Below are 17,319 nucleotides of genomic sequence, written 5' to 3'. Positions count from 1 at the left end.
AAAAATGATTTTGAAACATTTTCCTGGTCTTTTGATTGTATAATGATTAAAATGTTTAAAAAATAGCTTTATTTACCAAATATATTATTAACAATGATTATATACTAGAGACACTGTACTTGTAACTAAAATGATAATTTAATATGTCTCTGGTAATTTGTATTATTTTTTACCCCAAGCCTTCTTGATCTGTTCAGTGTTTTTTTTTTTAAAGAAATCTCCATTTTAATTTTTATTTATTTATTTATTTATTTATTTATTTATGGCTGTGTTGGGTCTTCGTTTCTGTGCGAGGGCTTTCTCTAGTTGCGGCAAGCGGGGGCCACTCTTCATCGCGGTGCGCGGGCCTCTCACTATCGCGGCCTCTCTTGTTGCGGAGCACAGGCTCCAGACGCGCAGGCTCAGTAGTTGTGGCTCACGGGCCCAGCCACTCCGTGGCATGTGGGATCTTCCCAGACCAGGGCTCGAACCCGTGTCCCCTGCATTGGCAGGCGGATTCTCAACCACTGCGCCACCAGGGAAACCCCTGTTCAGTGTTTTATAACACAATAAGGTTAAAAAAAACCCTCAGACTGACAAAAACCTATGTTGTTCTGCCTTGTTTTTCCTATTGCTTCTTAACTAATGTTGCAGAAAGTTTTTTTTTTATATTAATGAGCATCCATATGCTTAAGAAGTCAGCTGAGATTTCTGTAGTTTATATTAAATTGTTATTAATTTTATTAGAACTCAAAATTATGCTTGAGTCTCTGTGATATCTAAGAGCATTGGACTGGATGTCAGAAAAATGGAGTAATAGTTCGAACTCCCACATTTACTAGCTGTGGAACCATGGACAATTACATTGCCTCTCTGGGCCTCCTTTTCATCTGTGAAATAAGAGGTTTGCATAGTATGATCCCTATAGATCCCTCTGGCTCTGAAATTTCTGTGGTCATTGATTGCCATAACATTTTTGTTAGCATTGACAAACCCAGTCTTCACATATGATCTTTGTATGAACTGAGATGCTGAAAATGGAAGAAGGCTTAGGCAGCTGTGTCTTTTTTGCAAAGGAATTAGGCCAGTTTTTTGTTTGGATGCCCTCTTTTCTCAGGTTCCCACATTTTCTTTATATGGGTCCCCCCTGAAATCCAGCACCTGCATGAGGTGACGTATCTTTCTTCACTAAAACGTTAGCAATTTTATTGACCCCTTTAATGGAACTCTGTTTACATTCTGATTTCTCTTCCTGCCTCTTCTCATATCCTCCCCCATCCCCCCCCCATTTCTTTTCTCCTCTCCTGCTCCCTCCTCTTCCTCCTCCTCTTCATCCTCTTCTTTTTTATATTTTTAAATTTTCCCTAATTTAAAAAATTTGCCTCCTGAGTTTGAGATGGCCACCGGAGGTGTTCCTTGGAGCCCAGAGTCAGTGAGCACTGTGAGCCCTGCGCGGTCCCAGCGTCGTATGGACTCTGTGACTCCTCAGGTGTGGCTCGGGCACGTAGTGCTTATGGACAGCAAGTGAATTCTTCTGCATGCTGTGCAAGTGTAGACTATAATTCTTCGGGCAATAATTCGAACTGCTCATATTTTGGCAGTGGGAGAGGGAGAGCATCATGTAAAACAAAAATCATCACATATTTTGATAGGAATTCATCAGTTATTTTAGCAGGTTATTGGTGGTAAAAATAGCAGGAGTTCCAGTTAAGTGGGGATTCCAGATAATTAGTGGGTAACATTAACAGTTGGAATATGGCTTTTAAGCATTTTGATTGAGAATTTCTTCAGTATACATACAGTTCCCTGCTGTAGTAAACATAGAGAACAGAATTTAACTTCTTGGCAATGGTTGTTTTTAAGAAAATCTCTGTAGTATGGTTATTGAGATAGTCTAAGCTTTTTGCCACTACATTAAAAATTATTCTAGTGGTATTTCTTCTCTCTTTTCCCTCTTGTTTGCTTTCATTCTTGCTGCTCTATACCTTTTACTGTCATTAGATTGCTTCCCATCATACCTATAATGCCTTCTAATTTACACCACAGCTTCTGATGATCTCTTCAAATGTTTTTTTTTTTTAATATTCATTTATTTATTTGGCTGCGCTGATGGTCTTAGTCGCGGCATGTGGAATCTTTAGTTGTGACATGAGGGATCTAGTTCCCTGCGCAGGGATCGAACCCGGGCCCCCTGCATTGGGAGCATGGAGTCTTAGCCACTGGACCACCAGGGAAGTCCCCTCTTCAAATGTTTTTGCTTGTTTTTATAGTATTACTCTCATTCTCCTGTTGCTTGTAGGCTTGGGTGCCCATAGGATTTAGCTTTTTAGAGTCATTATCTTATAAAAAGTTGCGTATCTTTTAATTTTTTTTTCTTTTTTTTGTTTGGCCGCGAGCTGTGTCTTGTGAGATGTTAGTTTCCCGACCAGGAATCGAACCCAGGCCCTCGGCAGTGAAAGTGCAGAGGCCTAACCACTGGACCGCCAGGGAATTCCCAGCATAGCTTTTATTTGGTGAATTCTCTTTACTTTGTCTCATTGACACTTTTGTTGTTGTTGCCCTATGTTCTTTTTGGTGTTTTCATTTTCTTTTAGATCGAGGATGGGCAAACTTTATCTGCCAGATAGCAAGCTTTTGAAGGCTGTATAGTCTCTGTCACAATTCAGCTGTTGCAGTTTGTAAATAACAATAGGTAAAATGTAAATGAATAGGCTTGGCTATGTTTCAGTAACACTTTATTTACAAAAATAGGTGGCAGGCATGATTTGGCCCACTCCTTGCTTTAGATGGATTTCTGCTGCTCTGGAAAGAACATGAATAATGTAGTTACTACTTTATAGGGCTACTTTTTCAAAAGAATTTGGATTTATTTAGTTTTATTTTAATTTTTGGGTTTGTTTTAGACATCTGAGAAGGAAATTATAAGTAAGGAACAAGGTAATGAAAAGGCACAGGGGGCCTCTGATGTTGTTCTCTACAAAATTGATGTCCCTGCCAATAGATATGATCTCCTATGTCTGGAAGGATTGGTTCGAGGACTTCAGGTCTTCAAAGAAAGGTAAGGGAATATGTTCATTAAATACCTGGCTAAGTTGGGTTTCTTTTTTCTTTGCCTGTCATTATCAGCAACCCTGTTTAAGTTTCTAGAAAAAAACTTGTTGGACAGGTGCACAGCTTTAGGCCTGCATAGAGGGATGATTGGAACCTTTAGATTGTAGCCGTTTGAAAATTTGCCTGAATATTGAGTCACAGCCTGTCATTTTGGGAGCGTATTTTAAAGCTGGAGTGGTTAATGATTTTATGGTGTCTTAAAAACTTTTTAATGGGTTCATGTGAGTTCTTTAGTAACCCAATTGGAATAGATAGTTTGTTGGGTTTGTTAAAGGCTGGGAGAAAAGTAGAGGTGGTACAGCTATGTGCTGTTTTCTTAAGAATTCTGAGGAAGCTTGGGATTGGAGCCTCCTAACTGGAAAACTGAAGATCTTGTGATGGCTGTGGGCAAGTTAATTGACTTTTCTAGTTTCAGTCTCCTAATTTATATTGAAGAATATTTTTAAGTCCTCTTCCAACTCTTCATGTAATACATATAGAAAATGATGAACATATGAAGTGAAAAAGAGGTGAAACAGTAAAGCTATCAAAGATAATTATTTTTGGTTTTGATTACTTATTCATTATCTAGTCAGTTGCAAAAGAGTAAGAGCCTCAGGCTGATGGGCTAGACTCTGGAACTGTGAGGCCTTCGAATGAGTGATGGGTGTTGGTGAAAGGGTGATAATGAGGGATTTGGTTAATGTGGTTAAAATTTGGGGGTTGACCCAGTTTGCTTCTCTGCATGACAATCAGATGTTTATATTTTAGGGTCAGGGATAAGCCCTTACAGTGTGTTTCCCAAACCTGTCTGATATGAATTTCTGTTTTTAATAGGCACCTTGTATGATTTTTATGATGAGACTGAATTAGGAAAGTGACTTAAAACCTTTGCTACTCAAAGTGTGGTCCATGGACCAGCATCATCTGTAACACCTGGGAGCTTGTTAGAACTGCAGCATTTCAGCCTCTACCCAACACCTATTGAATCAGAATATGTGGTTTAACAAGTTCCCCAGTTGATTGTAGGCACGTTGAGGTTTGTAAAGCACTGACTTAAAACAGTAGTTCCCACCCTCTTCTGATGATAACAGTTACCTGGACTGTCCCTCCAGAATGTACTGTTTACCAGGCCTTTCCCTTGAATATCCTGATTCATTAGGTCCAGATGGGACCAAGCCATCTGTATTTGTCATAAGCCCTACTTTTCTTAGAAGCTCAAACTCTCATGGTTGGAATAAAACTTCAAGGTGATTTAATCCAGCCCCTCAGCTGATGTTTAAATGCCCCCTATACAGTTGCTTAGTTAAAGGTTTTCTAGCCTCTGCCGAGACTCCAGTGATAGGACACGCATTACCACGAGGCATCCTAGCCCATTTTTATTTTATTTTTTTTTTAGCAGATTTATGTTATTTATTTATTTATTTTTGGCTGCGTTGGGTCTTCGTTGCTGCGCGCAGGCTTTCTCTAGTTGCGGCGAGCGGGGGCTGCTCTTTGTTGTGGTGCGTGGGCTTATCGCGGTGGTTTCTCTTGTTGCAGAGCACTGGCTCTAGGCACGCGGGCTCAGTAGTTGTGGCTCACGGGCTCTAGAGCGCAGGCTCAGTAGTTTCGGCTCACGGGCTCTTGAGCGCAGGCTCAGTAGTTGTGGCGCACGGGCTTAGGTGCTCCGCGGCACTTGGGATCCACCCGGACCAGGGCTCGAACCCATGTCCCCTGCTTTGGCAGACGGATTCTTAACCACTGTGCCACCAGGGAAACCCCTAGCCCATTTTTAGACATCTAGAAACGTTAGAAAGTTTGTTAGGTTTTGGGTTTTTTTTTTAATACTCAGCCCAAATTTGATTTGCTGTAACTTTAACCCATTGGCCTAGTTCTGTTCATTTTGTATACTTTCTATACACAGAATAAATTAGTTTATCGAATGTTTTGGTTAATAATGAGCAACTTTGTTTTAATATTTTAGGATAAAGGCTCCAGTGTATAAACGGGTAATGCCTAATGGAGAAATCCAGAAATTGATCATCACAGAAGAGGTAATAAGGATCCATTCTTATTTTTCTTTTAAAAGCATCTCTTTCGTGTATATCTCTATAAGGTGGGACAAAGGTGACCCTTCTGCCAAATGTAGTTTTCTTTGATCACTTGCTAAAATGGATGTATATTTAGCCTCTAGCTCTTAAAAATTGTCATTTCGTTTTTTACCAAGAAGTGAAAGGGAACACAGCATCTGTTTTCCATGAATAATTTTAGAAAGTAACATCCAAATGTTTGCTTAAAATACATTTGAGATATAATTGTTTAAATTGTGGTATATTAATAAAATTTAGAAAAAATCTTTTGGGGAAAGGCTATTTTGGTAGAAATATTAACTACGAGCAAACTACTTAAGGGTTAATTCTTTTCTCAGTAATTCAGTAAATTTTCAGAGATCTTGCTGAAATGTAAATTGCATGAGGATGGTGACTTTGTCTCTTATCACCACTATATTTTACTGTTGATTGAATGAATGAATATACACTTGTTTGAATGAAAATTTGTGACAGCTAACTCTCTATTACAAGATGATATTACAAAGAAAAGCCTTAATATTTACCATCTCTAATGATATAACGAATTTCAGACAGCTAAAATACGCCCGTACGCTGTTGCAGCGGTTCTCCGAAACATAAAGTTTACTAAAGATCGATATGACAGCTTCATTGAACTTCAGGAGAAGTTACATCAGAACATTTGCAGGTTTGTGGCGGCATCTTCTCTCTTCCTTGCCTCCCGCTCTCCCACCTCCTTCCTTTCCCTCCTCCTTCCCTCCCCTTCCCTTTTCTCTTCCTCTTTCCCTCCCTCTTTTCTTTCTTCCTCCACCGTAGACTTTTTTCACAGCATTTCTAAATTAATCATATGTGGGAGTAACAAGAGTTTAAATTTAACTGAATTTAAATTTAAGTAAGTTTAAATTTCACCAAACAGCTCTTTGTTACTGCTTATAGATAGTGTATCCATGGAGAAATAAAGATATATTTTGAGTACTATACAGAGAAGAAATATCTAGTCCTAGAGATTTTCTTGGTTTTTGTTTTTTGGTTCAAATCATTAACAGTGGATTATACTACTAAATATTAAACCATGGTAATTTGAAGTATGACTTATTTTAAAAATAGACAAAAATTTTTGGCTTGATCTAATTTTTTGAGTGAATATAATTATAAATCTACAGGTGAAACTTGAGACTTTTAAATAACTGAATTTTCTTATTCTGTCTTTGGCATTGCTACACATCATTTCCCATACAGCTCCCTTTAGTGTGGTGATCTTCAAACCTATATAATTGCTGAACTCCTAAAGGTCGAGGAAGGTAACAATGGGAGTCCTTGAACTAATTCCAGTATTTCAAAAATCCTAATAGAAAATATATATTTACTGATGATAAGAAATGTCAGCCTTTAGCTAACATACCAAGTTTTTTTGTGTTGGTACTAAAATATATAAACGTAAGTTATGCTAGTCAAAGATATGATTAACAGTTATATATGTCTTGAGTAAAAATGGAAAAAATTTTTTATATTTTAATAATTGCAGTAGTTGCAATTTGGTAAACTATGGAAACTAAAAGAGGCTTTTGTGTAAGGGATGGTCTAGAGACAGGGTTGGGGGACCTTGGGCGTTTTCTTCTGGTGTGAAAAATATTTAAAAAATAAAATACCTGTGGTTAAGCTCACGAGGTTTCTTTTTCTTGAAACATTTTTGCATACATCGTAGAAGAAACTTTTTCTCAGATTCTGAATAACATTTATTCCAAGTTCTTTTATAAAAATAATCTATTTGTCATTTTGCAGATATGTTATTCTTAAGCAAAACAATAAGAATTTAAATATAGTTTCAAAATATAGGACAAGATAGAGAATTTCTGACAAGCACTGATACAGCTAGGAAGTGCTTGAGCCCAGTTATCTGTTCTGGTCATTTGAAGAATCTAATTTTTATCTATATTGGAAGGCATTTCCTTACTTAATTCGACTTTAAGCTCTGTTTTATGCAGTATTTCTGGAAATCATGAGCTTTTTCTAAGGGGAGAATGAATCACATCCTAATACTCTGGTGTGCCAGAGTCAGTAAATCCTAATTTGCGTTTTTCAAGAGATATATTTATTTCATTTAAATTATAAAATCTACTGGCATAAAAGTTGTTCATGATCTTCCCTTATTATCCTTTAATATCTGTAGTATCTGCATCAATATCACCTCTTTCATTCCTGTGTCTTCTCTCTTTTTTCCCCTTGATCAGTGTAGCTAGAGATCAGTGTACACATCAATTACTTCAGTGTGTATCATTGTGTATCAGTTTTCAGAGAACCAGCTTTTGGTTTCATTGACTTTTCTCTGCTTTTTTCCTCTATTTTTCTGTTTTCGTTGATCATGCAGTGTTCTCTCGAGGGCTAGTTAGTCCTTACTACTGAGGCAAGACCTTGTTCCTGTTTATCCATTGCCATATAAAGAGTGAGGTTTTCAGTCTGTGTGAGCACCGTTGCCTTGGATGGTTCTTTCCCTGGCCTTGGCTGGTTTCCTCACATGCACACACTGATTAATACTCAGCTGAATTCTTGAGGGGGCCCCTGTGCAGATCTCAGAGTTCTCTGTCTGAGTAGCTCTGTTCTCCCCAGTACTCTGTGCAGTGAACTCTGGCCATCTTGATCTCCCTAGACTCTCAGCTGTGTCTCTTCAACTTAGGGAGTCCACTGGGCTCTAGCCAGACCCCGTTTCCTGCCCTGTGGCTTGAAACCCTTCCAGGCAGTCAGCTGGGCAGTCGTAGAACTCGCCTTATCTGTTTCCTGTTTGTCATCTGCCCTTCATAGCCTGATCTCCAGTGCCAGCCATGGAAACTGTCATCTTATATGTTTTGCCTCTTTTGTGACTGTATCAGGCAAGAGTGTAAATCTAGTCTTTGTTACTCCATCTTGACTGGAAGGGTCCAGTGAACTTTTTACTTCAGTTATTTTATTGTTCATCTGTATAGAATCTGTTTGGTTCCTTTTTAAAAAGTTTCTCTTTTTTTGGCTGCTATTTCCCCGTCTGTTCATTATGTGTATATTTTCCACATAATTCTTGAATGTTTTTTGTGGTGGCTTTTTTTTTTTTTTTGGTAGTAGTAGTAACGTTTTAAAAATCTGTGTGGTGATTTGAAAATCTGGGTCATCTTAGCATTGGTTTTTATGGGTTGGTTCGTGTGGAGTATGCCATGTTTCTCTGTTTTCATATGCACTGCTTTTTGATTGCATAAAGAATATTTTGTTATGTAAGACGCTCTTATTTTGCTCTTTTTCTCTGAGAAGTGGTTTCTGTTGCAGGCAAAGGGTCTTGAGTACTTAGCCTGACTCAGACTCGAAACATTTGGCTAGATGAGACCTCTGCAGTTGGCAGCAGCAGAATTTTCTGCCCAGTTCTTTGAGCTGCTGCTTTTTCACAGCAAGACTTTAATAAAATTTCTGCCAGTAGAATAGGTAAAATCTTGATTTCTGACTATTTTTTGTTTTCATATCTTTTTATATTTGGGATATTAATCCTTTTTCTGTACCTACGTTGTAGACCTTTTCTCTCAGTGTGTCTTGACTTTTGGGGTCTTTTGGTTGTATAAAGTTTACAGTTTGGATATAGTCAAGTTTGTCAGTCTTCCTGTATGACTTTTATGTTTTGTGTCTTAAGAAGGGATGTTCTACTCCACAGTTTTAAGCATTGTTCTCCTATGTTTTCTTTGAATAATTTTTATGGTTCCGTGTGTGTGTGTGTGTGTGTGTGTGTGTGTGTATGTGTGTATGTATGTTTGCCTTTTGTTTTTCAAAATGCATAGCTCTTTGATTAATCTGGAATTTGTTTTTTTTGTGATTGGTTTGAAGTTGAAATTTAGTGACATTTTGAGGTGCTGTTTCAGGATTAAGAAACCAATATTAATGTCCAAGAAAACATGGACTTTCTTACCTATGAATTTGTCAATTATTAATTTATCTAAACTTACTGAACCATGTATATTTCTACCTATGCTAGTGTATAAACATGTAACTCATTGAGTAAAGTAACATTTCCTTTAGGCTTGTCAACAACTCTGTTCAATTTACCCATATTTATTAAAGTTCTAGTCACCTGTCTTGGAGTTTGACCAAAAAAAATTTTTCTTTTAATTTATTTTATTCAATATAGTTGGTTTACAATGTTGTGTTAATTTGAGGTTGACCAAAATTTGTTTCTTACAAATTTTAAAAACTATGTCATAGTTCATGTAATATGGACTTTAACACATTCCTTGATTACTAATTATTTTATCCATTTGATATTTAATTGTGGTTATGCATACATATTCGAATATATGTACACATAGTCTAAAACACGTTTTAAGAATTCTTTAGAACATCATAAATTCTGACCAGGTTTCTCTTTTTGAATTGTCTTTTGGAAAGCTTAGAGCCAAATTTGTGACCCTCTGTGATAAGACTGTAAGCTTTGAAATTCTAATTTAGTATCAACATTGTTTCTGGCTTCGTTTTATATCCCTACTTCTGTTTCTTTCTCTCCTACTTTGTATCTTCCTTTAAGTTCCTAAAATTACCTTAAATCCTTTACAGGTAAACTGTAGAACAAATGAAATTAATAGCTCTTGAAATTTCCTTACATATTAAATTTTAAATATAATTCACAGTTCTTAAAACTAAATAATTTCCATTAATAAAGCAATATAGCTATGTGACAGGAAATTTAGGAAAATATGGAAAAGCCAAAAAACACAGGAAGTTTTTGGTAGTTTATTCTAATTTAATAAAAGATTTATGTTTACTTGAGGACACTAGAGGAAATAGATTAAAAGAAGGTGAAGGGTATGTTGACTTTGAAAACATCCTAATAACATAGTACTAGGGAAAACATAGTGGAAGGGATTTACTTCAGCTGCTGAAATAATGTGTTTTAAGTAGCTTTATATTTATATTTCTCATAATTTTTAATGGTTGTAAAGGTGCTATATAGTAGTAACAAGCTATTTTAAGGAAGTGTCTAAAAATAAAAAACCTGTACTCTATGTTATCTTTAGAATTTCTGCTTTGAGATATTCAAATCGTTTTCTGTTTCTCTTTCTCTCTGTCTCTCCACATTTAGGAAAAGAGCCTTGGTTGCTATTGGTACCCATGACTTGGACGCTTTGTCAGGCCCATTTACTTATACTGCGAAGAAACCTTCTGATATCAAATTCAAGCCTCTAAATAAGACCAAGGAGTATACAGCCTGTGAACTGATGAACATATACAAGGTAAATGTTCTTTTATGTTAATGTAATAGCTCTGGATAAATCATGAAATTCCTCCCAAATCAAGTCTTAATTAGGGCAGTAAAATGAGTGCTTGAAAAAATAGCAGTGTCTGGGCTCCAACTCAGAGATACTGATTCCTTTAATCTAGAGTGAGGTCTGGGCATAGTTTTGTTTATTATTACTTTTATTTATGTATGTATGTATGTATGTATGGCTGTGTTGGGTCTTTGTTGCTGTGCGCAGGCTTTTCTAGTTGTGGTGATCGGGGGCTACTCTTTGTTGCAGTGTGTGGGCTTCTCATTGTCGTGGCTTCTCTTGTTGTGGACCACGGGCTCTAGGCACGTGGGCTTCAGTAGTTGTGGCACGCAGGCTCAGTAGTTGTGGCTCGTGGGCTCTAGAGCACAGGCTCAGTAGTTGTGGCGCACTGGCTTAGTTGCTCTGCAGCATGTGGGATCTTCCCGGACCAGGGATCGAACCCATGTCCCTGCATTGACAGGCAGACTCAACCACTGGGCCACCAGGGAAGCCCTGTTATTACTTTTATCCTCTCAGATGTTTTTAACGTACAGCCAGGATTGAGAACCATTGAAGTAGGTCATACCGCATTGTAATATTCGTATTTAGGTATAACTAAAACTCATTCAAATATAAGGAACAATGAGATTTAGCTAGCTTTTTTGTAGCATGCACTATTAAAAAGCGTCTGCCTCCCATGATTAGCACTTTAGAGTCCAGCAGTGAAAATGAATTCAGTAGTCACTTTAAATTGCATTTAACAAATAGTAAAAGAGGTGGGTATCATTTGGAAAAAGCAGCTATTATCATTGACCTCATTTGCAAGTGATTTCTTCCTATTTATCTAAATAGTTTTGTATGGTTTGTGTTTTGCTTAAGGTGATTCAGGCTTACTCTGCAAGTCTGTTTTCAGTCTTGAAAAACGGTTGTGGTCTTATCTTTCCCCAGTAGGAAATGAGGCTGTATAAGGATTCTGAGATATTAGTTTACATTAGAAAATATTATACATTTAAAACTTTGGGGGCTGTTTTATTGTTTTTCTGATTTTCCCCCCTCTTTTTATGCTAGGTAGGTATGTAAACTAATTACAGTGACAGAAATAAAAAGCTAATTTTGTTTGACTTAATTTTTTTTCAGACTGACAACCACCTTAAACATTATTTACATATAATTGAAAATAAACCTCTGTATCCGGTTATCTATGATAGCAATGGTGTCGTCCTTTCAATGCCTCCAGTCATCAATGGTGAGTTATTTCTTAAGCACCATAGGTTTTTTGCTGTTTCCCTCTTATTCTTTATCATTTCTGTGGAATTCTCAATAGACTTGACTGAATCAATCAGACGACTCAATCTGAGAATCTCAGGTCTTTTGTGGATTTTATTGTAATAGTTCTTTTCATTCATTTTTCAATATTTTACTGGTGATTTTAATGTAATTTATAAATGTATACATATTTATAAGTTCATAAATATTTTCTGGTGCTAGTCTCTGGATTCTGTTATATTCCTCCAAAGGGTGTTGATATTTTGGTTTTAGCAGGTAATTCATTTAGTTAAACTTAAAGTCAAATTCTGTCTGGCCTGCTGTTTTATAGTTAAATTAAAATTTTAAAACTGAATTTTACCCTCTTAACTCCTTTCTGAAGCTTTTGTTGAAGACGCAACTTGAACGTATTTACAAAATTTAGTGATGTCAAAGCCATAGATGTTTGCCCTTCTGGAGGTGAGAAGGGGGTTCAGTTGATTCATGATGGGAAGGAGACTCTTTTCCTCCTCAAGATCTTGGACTCTAGTACTCATAGTGGGCTTCGGAGTGAGCCAGATCGAAACCCAGATCTTAGCCTTGCCGCTTAATAGCTGTGATCATGTTCAATGAGCTTAATCTCTGAATCTTAGTTGTCCTGCCTGCAGCCCTGTCATAGATCGTGGTGAAAATGAGATGAGACAACTTCTGTTAAGCACTCTACGTGTGGAATGCACTCAGTAAAGCCTTGTTTTTATTTTATCTTTATTCTCCAGCTTATAATGGGAGCTTAGAATAAAAGTTGTGTATCTCCTTACCTCTGAGGTGTCAGCTTATATTATGTTCTAAATTAAAATGTAGTTTCTGTTTTGTAGAGCTTTTTCTTGCACTTTTATTTCTGAAACTGATTGTTTTGTCATTATTGTTTTGTGTTTGTTGCAGGAAATCATTCCAAAATAACAGTAAATACTAGAAATATATTTATTGAATGCACAGGGACCGACTTTACTAAGGTAAATAAAACTTTTTTTCTATTTTTGTACTGTCAGGGTAGATTTTTACTTCTGGGCCAAGACCATGTGGCTAAACTTTAAAATATGTTTATTTTGTAGGTGGGGGCATACTTTAGCCATTTAGAAAATTAGAAAGAGGTAGCTCTTCTGTACTTTGGTTAAGGTGCTTTCATTCAGTTGACAAATGTTTAGTGAGCACCTACTATCTTTCCAATGCCATGAATTTAATAATGAGTTACATGTTCTTGACTTCAAGGAACTTGTTATCTTGTGAGAGAATTAGCCAAATACATTACTGTAAAACAGAGAATGGGATATACATTGTAATGCCATCTGTATAAAGTGTTCATCTTAGTTGGCTTAGTTTGAATGCTGACTAGTTTCGTACCTTTGTGTACTTGGTAAAAAAAAAAAAATTAAAACCAACTGGCTATCAAGTTTTATTTAGCAAATTGATAAAGGGTTTATACACACAAAGATGTCTAGAATATGTAGAATACTAATCGTTCAGTCACTTTTCATCACTATATATTAGATTGGATTGTTATGAAAGCTTTTTTTTATGGCATATTTTTTCTTTACAAATGTTAAGTAAGCCATAGAGTGAGGTGGCAATTAAGCAGATTAAGAAAGGTAAACTTGAATGGCAGAAGGCTGGAGTATAGAAGTAGGGCAGATAAATGGCATTCACATACATCTTACAGGATTGGAGATCATTGTAAGATATTTCATTTATAACTTTTATATACCATATGTGCCTTCAGAAATATTGTCAGGGTAATATAGCTTTTCCTGTTAAAAACTTTTTTTAAATTTGCACATTAGCAGACCTTGGATATCTTTTCTGAAGCTTGTATATGAGTGAAGTATGTATAAAAGCAAAGCATATATCCCAATGACGTTACTGTATTTTTTCTTTTAATTAAAAAAATAAATTAACAAATCTATATGGCCTTTATTGTGTACCAGGCATCGCTCTATGTGTTTTATACACACACACACTCATACTCGTAATCCTTATATTAACCAAATGAGGTAGGAACTTTTATTATCTCTACTTAACAAACAAACAAAGGTACAAAGACAGTAATTAAGTAACATGCACAAAATCAGACTGCTAGTAAGTGCTTGGGCCAGGAGTCTGGCATCTGGCTGCAGAAACTTATGAGACTGATAAGGTTTACTGCCATAGTTAGCCATCTGTCTTTCTTAAAATTTGCTCAACCCAAGGGAGGGGGTGGGGAAATAGATGATTTGTCTCAGTCATGGATTGTAACTGTCAGAGAACCGCATAAATGCAGAACACCTGAACATAAGGTCAGGGCCTCTCAAGCTCAAGAGTTTTTACTCCACTTCTTTCTTTAAAATTTATATATACAGATACAGTTTTAGATGTTTGGAGACTAAATTATATTAAATATTAATTCATTTCCAGCTGATGGAAGAAAGTATATTTATGGGTTACCATAATATTTGTTTTTCTCCTTTGCAGGCAAAAATAGTTCTTGATATCATTGTTACCACATTCAGTGAATATTGTGAGAATCAGTTTACGTAAGTTCGTTCGGCATCTTTATCGATGATGGCCTGTTGTTCTGAAGTCAGAGCACTAAGGCCTTGTGCTAAATATAAAGATGAAATATGTGGTTCCTGTAACTAGAATATATAATCTCTTTGGGGAGCTAAGACATGAACAAATAATGTATAAAGTAAAAAGTGATAAGTACCTTAAAAAGTTTCAGTGATGTTCTGGCCGTTTCTAAGGGCAAGTTACTGCTAGCTGGGGCAATCTGGGTAGACCTCATGGAGGCAATGAAATTTAAGCTGTATTTAAGGATTTGAGACTGAACATGGAGAAACAGCAGAAGGAACAGCTAAACAAAGATAGAGAATCATATATAAGAGCAAAGCATATATCCTGTATATACTAATAAGACCACTGTATTTGTTCCAAAGCTAATTTTTTATTTAAAAAATTGCTTATCAAACCTATATGGCCATTACTGTGTACTAGCTTCATAGTTTATTCTAGAGTATTATAATTCAAAATAAATGTATAAGTGTAGAAAGCATGACTGAAATTGTATGGGCAGTGTTGGTTATTTTTTTAAATTGATTTGCATTTTAGTGGTTGTATCAGTCAGCTTTCAATGTGTAACAGCATGACCCTGTTAAAGCCTGGAATGTGTGTGTCCGTATTGGCAAGGTGTTCATCAAGGATGCATGCTTTGCAGGACTGGGAGATAAACTTATCAAGTGGGTGCTGCCTGAAGAGACATGGGAGCCACAGGAAATGGAATAGTAATGTTGTGTATGGGAGGATTAATCCAGACAGCAGTGTTGGAACGTGAATAGATTGAACGTGTTGAGGCTGCAGTTGTAGACCAAGGGAAAGTTTTGTTAACCACATACATTTTTAGAATTTATGGCCCTTTTTCCCCTTAAGTTTTATTTTTATTTATATTTAATTTTATTTCTGGCTTTATTTTTGCTTTCAGGATTGAAGCAGCTGAAGTAGTTTTTCCTAATGGAAAATTACATACCTTTCCAGTGAGTATAAAAGAAGTGACTTGATGATGATGATGACTTTGACAATAGCAGTGACGTTAATAATAATAGCTATAGAGTGCTTTTGGTCTTTCTGTCTGTGCATCCACCCACCTACATGCCAGGCACTATACTGTGTGTATTACATGGATTTAATCCTCACATTAACCCTATGAGGGTGGGTGCTATCATTAGGCCCTTGACCTTGAGATGTTAAATAGCTTGCCTATTACCATTCGGTGGTGGAGCTAGGATTTAAGCCCAACACACTATATTATACCACACTTCACTCCCAACCCACTACATTATACCACAGCATTATATGGCCATAATTCCTGTGGTTTATTCCCTTATTAACTAGGTACCTAGGTAATTTATAGTTTCACCCCTTTTAAGGTTAGTCAGCCCTCCAAACCACTGGACTGCCAGGGAAGTCCCAGTAGCAGTTTTTTTAAAAATTGATTTCAATTGCTGTTATCAGTTAGCTTTTGTTATGTCACAAACCACCCCAAGATTTACTAACTTCAAACAACGATCATTTGTTTATGTCATGATTCTGGGGGTCAGCTGGGTAGTTCTGGTCGGGACTGGCTGGGCTAATCTCTGCTAGGCTCCAGCTGGTTGGTAGGCTAGCGGCTGGATGACCTGGGATGGCCTCACTGACTTGTCTGCGTCTTGGCAGTGAGGTGAACAGGCCCGGTGCCTCTCATCCAGCAGGCTAGCTTGGGCTTCTTTACGTGGTGGCGGCTGCACTCAGGTGATAATGATGCTTCTGCTCTGAGAATTGCGTTCTGCATAGCAAGCCCATTGTCCTTACCTGAGTCCAAACAGGTTTTTAAATTTACGGCCTTTTTGCTAGTGGCGGTTACAATTTTGAGAGTAATTTTGTGATAAGAAATACTCATATAAGTATGTTTCCAACGTTGCTGACAAGCCTGGATTTTATGTGTGTTTGTTCCTATCTCACATGGTAGAGTTACATACTGTTCGAAGGAGAGTGAGTACTAATTTGTGAGACACTCCCAGCCTGGCTCTCTCCTGGAGCAGATTGATAGCCAGGACTGGGGCATAGTTGCTTTTACCCACCTGAAAAAAATGATAGGAAAGGAATGACTTCATAACACTCTTAGATTTAGTATGATGGATAGTACAGTATGACACATGAATTATTCTTGGTCATAAACACCTACTTGCATGAGATGAAATTGAAAATCTTCAGCAGGATTTGTAAGCATTTTAGGAATGATGTAATGCACCTAGTGTTTTGCTGAAGAGAATGGTGATGGACCAAGTAAAAGAGAAAAATGTTTGGCATTTTATAATATTTCCAAGCAGTTCCAGTTGTCTAGCAAGTAGAATGTTCATATATGAATATAATGTAGCAAATAATGTCCTGAAGCACACTGAGTTTATTTTTGATATCTGGCTCTAATGACAACTTCTTGGGAGGGTAATGAAACCACAACAATAATGAATTGAATTAGAAAGAGGCTAATGCTGTATCTGGCAGGACTGATTTCAGCTTCTCAAACTCTTTTTCTCTCTAAGGAACTGGCTTATCGAAAGGAGATGGTGAGAGCTGATCTAATTAACAAAAAAGTTGGGATCAGGTATGCTCTGAAAACTTCATTTATTTATTTACTGTTGAAGAGAATTCAAGAATGAAGTACACATATGACTGCTTAATTTTCCCTGAAAAAATGCTTGGAGAGAATTTTGATATCCCTTCAGAGTAATAAATGACGATAGAACATCAGTTAGGATGTCTGGTGTCTATTGGAATTCACAAAGACAGGTTTCAGGTAGTAGCATATTTTAAAACAAAATATAAACATGTTTTAAATAATCCAGTGAAGTCTATGGTTTGTACGTTCCTATTTCAGAGAAACTCCAGAAAATCTTGCCAAGCTTCTGACCAGGATGTGTTTAAAGTCAGAAGTCATAGGCGATGGGAATCAGATTGAAATTGAAATCCCTCCGACCAGAGCTGACATTATCCACGCCTGTGATATCATAGAAGATGCAGCTATTGCTTATGGATATAACAACATTCAGATGACTCTCCCGAAAACATACACCATAGCTAATCAAGTAAGATTGCACCCTTAAATAAACACTCCTTATTGTTAGAAACTGATTATTGAA

General features: G+C 36.8%; 1 protein-coding gene across 5 annotated transcripts in view; it reads left to right on the top strand.

Moving 5' to 3' along the window:
• Positions 1 to 17,319, top strand: part of FARSB (phenylalanyl-tRNA synthetase subunit beta) — a 65,500-nt gene that overhangs the window by 7,341 nt on the left and 40,840 nt on the right. For 2 of the 5 annotated variants that reach the window (XM_082464652.1, XM_082464651.1), the window contains 10 exons: positions 2,981 to 3,037; positions 5,033 to 5,102; positions 5,690 to 5,805; positions 10,204 to 10,354; positions 11,507 to 11,615; positions 12,557 to 12,627; positions 14,120 to 14,181; positions 15,126 to 15,177; positions 16,723 to 16,784; positions 17,058 to 17,265. In XM_082464652.1, the coding sequence (XP_082320778.1) occupies positions 2,981 to 3,037; positions 5,033 to 5,102; positions 5,690 to 5,805; positions 10,204 to 10,354; positions 11,507 to 11,615; positions 12,557 to 12,627; positions 14,120 to 14,181; positions 15,126 to 15,177; positions 16,723 to 16,784; positions 17,058 to 17,265 (958 nt within the window). Of the gene's footprint in view, positions 1 to 2,882; positions 3,038 to 5,032; positions 5,103 to 5,689; positions 5,806 to 10,203; positions 10,355 to 11,506; positions 11,616 to 12,556; positions 12,628 to 14,119; positions 14,182 to 15,125; positions 15,178 to 16,722; positions 16,785 to 17,057; positions 17,266 to 17,319 lie in introns of all 5 variants that reach the window. The other 3 variants (XM_082464654.1, XM_082464653.1, XM_082464650.1) reach the window with 2 other exon arrangements.

Source organism: Balaenoptera physalus, assembly GCF_965194825.1.
Source record: "Balaenoptera physalus genome assembly, chromosome: 6".
NCBI classification, from domain to species: domain Eukaryota; kingdom Metazoa; phylum Chordata; class Mammalia; order Artiodactyla; family Balaenopteridae; genus Balaenoptera; species Balaenoptera physalus.
The sequence above is the reverse complement of the archived record's forward strand: the minus strand, read 5'-3'. Positions and strand labels throughout refer to the sequence as shown.